The sequence below is a fragment of the Lagopus leucura genome, unplaced genomic scaffold (genome assembly GCF_019238085.1).
Source record: "Lagopus leucura isolate 7727_CA_CO unplaced genomic scaffold, USGS_WTPT01 Super-Scaffold_100024, whole genome shotgun sequence".
NCBI classification, from domain to species: domain Eukaryota; kingdom Metazoa; phylum Chordata; class Aves; order Galliformes; family Phasianidae; genus Lagopus; species Lagopus leucura.
Window position 1 is genome coordinate 5,756,136 of NW_024962276.1, and position 3,208 is coordinate 5,759,343.

At 62.0% G+C, this 3,208-nt stretch overlaps 1 protein-coding gene across 1 annotated transcript; it reads right to left on the reverse strand.

The window, feature by feature from the left end:
• Window positions 1-181: 181 nt before the first annotated feature.
• On the reverse strand, window positions 182-2,951 carry DHRS13 (dehydrogenase/reductase 13). Its single transcript, XM_042879953.1, has 5 exons — window positions 2,831-2,951; window positions 2,634-2,752; window positions 1,881-2,004; window positions 1,498-1,809; window positions 182-1,086 (listed from the first exon to the last, which is right to left on the reverse strand). Exons 1-5 carry the CDS (start codon window positions 2,949-2,951, stop codon window positions 803-805), a joined length of 960 nt encoding a protein of 319 aa, XP_042735887.1. The 3' UTR covers window positions 182-802.
• Window positions 2,952-3,208: the final 257 nt, after the last annotated feature.

Consider the following 3,208-nt stretch of genomic DNA (forward strand, 5'->3'; position numbering starts at 1 on the left):
GCCATCTTGGGGAGGTGGGCAGCGCTCTTGGGGGCGGAGTCACGGCCGGCCGCCATCTTGGGAGGGCGGCCGCCATCTTGGGGAGGTGAGAGCCGCGCGGAGGGGCGGGGTCAGGGGCGGCCGCCATCTTGGGGAGCTACGCGGCGCGTGCGCAGTGTGCGACGACAATGCAATGCAATGCAATGCAAGGGGAGGGCGTGCCATGCAGAGGGTGGCCAGTGCACAGCAGTGTGTTCCTTAATGTGCGAGGCTGTATACAATGCAGTGTGTGCAGTTCAGCACGTGTGCAGTGTATGCATGCATGTGCAATGCAGTGTGTGCGAGGCAGGGCACGTGCAGTGCAGTGCAGGCGTTGCAAAGCATGTACTGTGTGCGTGCAAGGCTGTGTGTGCATGCACAAGGCAGGACATATGCAATGTGTGTAGTGTATGTGCATGTGCAGTGCAGTGCATGTGTGTGCATTGCAGTGTGTGTGCATTAGGGCATGCTTTGTTGCAGAGTGTGCAATGCAGTGCATGGTGCAGTGTGCACACTACAGTGTGATTTGTTGCACTATGCAAAGCAGAGCGCATTCACACTGCAGCATTTGTGTGCACATGCATGTATTGACAAGGCAGGGCGTGCACACAGCTTGTGCATGTGTGTGCAAGGCAGAGCGTGCTGCATTGTAGCAACTGCACTCTTTGCAAAGCTGGACGAGCTGTTCTGCATGTGCAAGTGTGCACGGGATGGCATGCAGAAGATGGCACCAGGGCAGCTTGGGGAGCTGCATGACACCGTGCAACACAACTGCAGGACTTATTTATTCCACAGGTGTGCACAAGGAGGGCTGCAGCCCCAACAGCCTCTCGCTGCGGTCCCACAGCTCCCGTGCTGCAGCATCATCCCTGCCCTGAGCCCAAGGCTGCAGAGGGCGGCAGTCGGCGAAGTAGCAGCCACTGAGGGGCTCAAGGCCATCCTGCGTGGCACAGAACAGCACTGGGCGAGCGCCTTCAGCTGCACTGCGGAAGCAGAACCGGGACAGCGGAGTCCACAGCAGCTGCAACCACAGCGGTGCGTGACGGAACAGCTGCGTGTTGACAAAACCTGCAGGGAGAGAGGAGGGGGTGCATTGCAGCAGGCACCGGTGGGGAGGGGACCCATCAGCAAAGGGACACAGCACGCAAAGCAACGCGCTTTGTGGTGTGCAAAGAGATGGCTGTGCAAAGGGATGCTTCGCGCAAAGGGATGTGGCATGCAAAAGGATGCTGTGCAGAAGGTGAACTGTAGAAAGGGTGTACTGCACAGAGGGTGCTCCATGCACCGTGCAGTGAGATGCATCATGCAAAGGGATGCTGTGCAAAAGGTGAACTGCGTAAAAGATGCACAGCACAGAGGGATGCTGCATGCAAAGGGAACACCGTGCAAAGGAGCACCGTGCAAAGGGACACTCCACATGAAGGGGTGCTCCACGCAAGCATGCAACAAGCAAACCACTTGGCACTGAGCTGCCCATACCTGGGTGCACGGCATAGGCAGTGACTCCAGTCCCCTGCAGGCGTGCTGCCAGCTGCCGTGCGTGCAGCACGTTGGCCAGCTTGCTGTCACAGTAATCCTGGAAGGCAGCAAAGGGGCCGGGGGGTGGGCGGCCGAGCTCAGCCATGCGCAGGCGGCCAGCACAGTGTGCAGAGGAGGCGACGATGATCACACGGCTCGGGGCGCTGCTCTGCAGGCGCTGCAGCAGCAGTCGGGTCAGCAGGAAGTGGCCCAGGTGGTTCACCTGGAACGGCAGGCTGAAACCATCCTCCGTCGTGCCCCCGGCGCTCACTCCTGTGTGGGCAGTGCGTGGTGTGGGTGCTGGGTTTGGGGGTCCCCATGCAATGCAGTGCTCTGCTGCTCACCGGCATTGTTGATGAGGAGGTGCAGGTGGGGCTCCTGCTGCAGGAAGGCGGTGGCGAAGGCGTGCACTGAGTGGAGGCTGCTGAGGTCCAGAGGCATGAAGAGCACCTCGGGGTTCCCCGTGTCCTGCAATGGGGGTGGAGGGAGGAGGGGGCTGCAGGGAAATGCTATGGGGTGGCCTAAAGGTGGGGTATGCTGGGGGTGGCCCCATCTGGATGTCCTAGAGATGCATTGGGAGTATGGGAGGAGGGTTACAGTGGGATGTGCCATGCGGATGCACCGCACATATCAGGGGAGGGCCAAGGGGGGGTCCTAGGGGTGCACTGGGAATGGACCATAGGGGCGTCCAGGGATGTGTCATGGGGTCCTAAGAGTGCACAAAGGGCTGCAAGGGAACACTGGGGAGAGCCCATGGAGGTGGCCTAAGGGTGCACTGAGGTGAGGGATGATACAGGGATGTTCAGAGGTTGCAGCTGAGGTGTCCAGGGATGTGCTGTGGGGGTATTTTAGGGATGCACGTAGAGGTATTTGGGGGTGCTTGGGGTGCAGGGGGTGTCCTATGGGATCATCCTACCTATGGGCATCCTGCGCCATGGCGTGCTGAAGGCATGGGTGCCTTAGGGTCCTCCAAGGATGTGCCATAAGGGTGAACTGGGGGCACGCTGGGACCGTCCCGTGGGGGTGTCCCAGCGATACCCCAGAGCCCCTCTTTGTGCCCCTATTACCCTCCCTAACCCCCCCCAGCTCTCTCTCACCCTACGGATGCGCCGCGCAGCCTCTTCTCCCCGCAGCGCACTGCGCGTTGCCAGCACCACGCGCGCCCCGCACCGTGCCAGCTGCCGTGCCGCAGCCTCCCCGATACCACTGCTGCCCCCTGCAGAGGAGAGCACAACAGAGAGCTGTGAGTCGGCAGGCGGCAGCCAGGCAGCAGCACGCGGCGCCCCGCGCTCACCGGTGACGACGGCGGTGCGGCCGTGCAGCGGGGGCAGGGCGAGCGGCGGCGCGGGGCTGCGTAGGGTGAAGCGAAGCAGCAGGCAGAGCAGCAGCCCCACAGCCAGCAGCCACCACCCCATCCCGTCCGCAGGGAGGAAGGGGAGGAGGAAAAGAGGAAGAGGGCTGTGCTGCCGAGAGCCGCAGCCCTTTGTGCAGGAAGGGGTGCGAAAGCCAATGGAGCGGGCAAAGGGCAGCGCAATGGGGACAGGGAGAGCTCGAGGTCACACCAGCCCTGGGGAGGGGGGGGAAATAAAATCACACCGAGCTCTGCTGCAAGGCCCCCCGCCCCCCACCCCCCCCCCATCCTGCTGACAGAACGACACAGACAGGCAGAAAA

Coding starts and splice junctions, on each gene's coding strand:
- DHRS13 (XM_042879953.1), bottom strand. CDS start 2,951: ATGGGGTGGTGGCTGCTGGCTGTGGGGCTGCTGCTCTGCCTGCTGCTT. Junction 2,753..2,830: donor CCGCACCGCCGTCGTCACCG/GTGAGCGCGGGG, acceptor TCTCCTCTGCAG/GGGGCAGCAGTGGTATCGGG. Junction 1,810..1,880: donor CCTCCTCATCAACAATGCCG/GTGAGCAGCAGA, acceptor CTGCCCACACAG/GAGTGAGCGCCGGGGGCACG.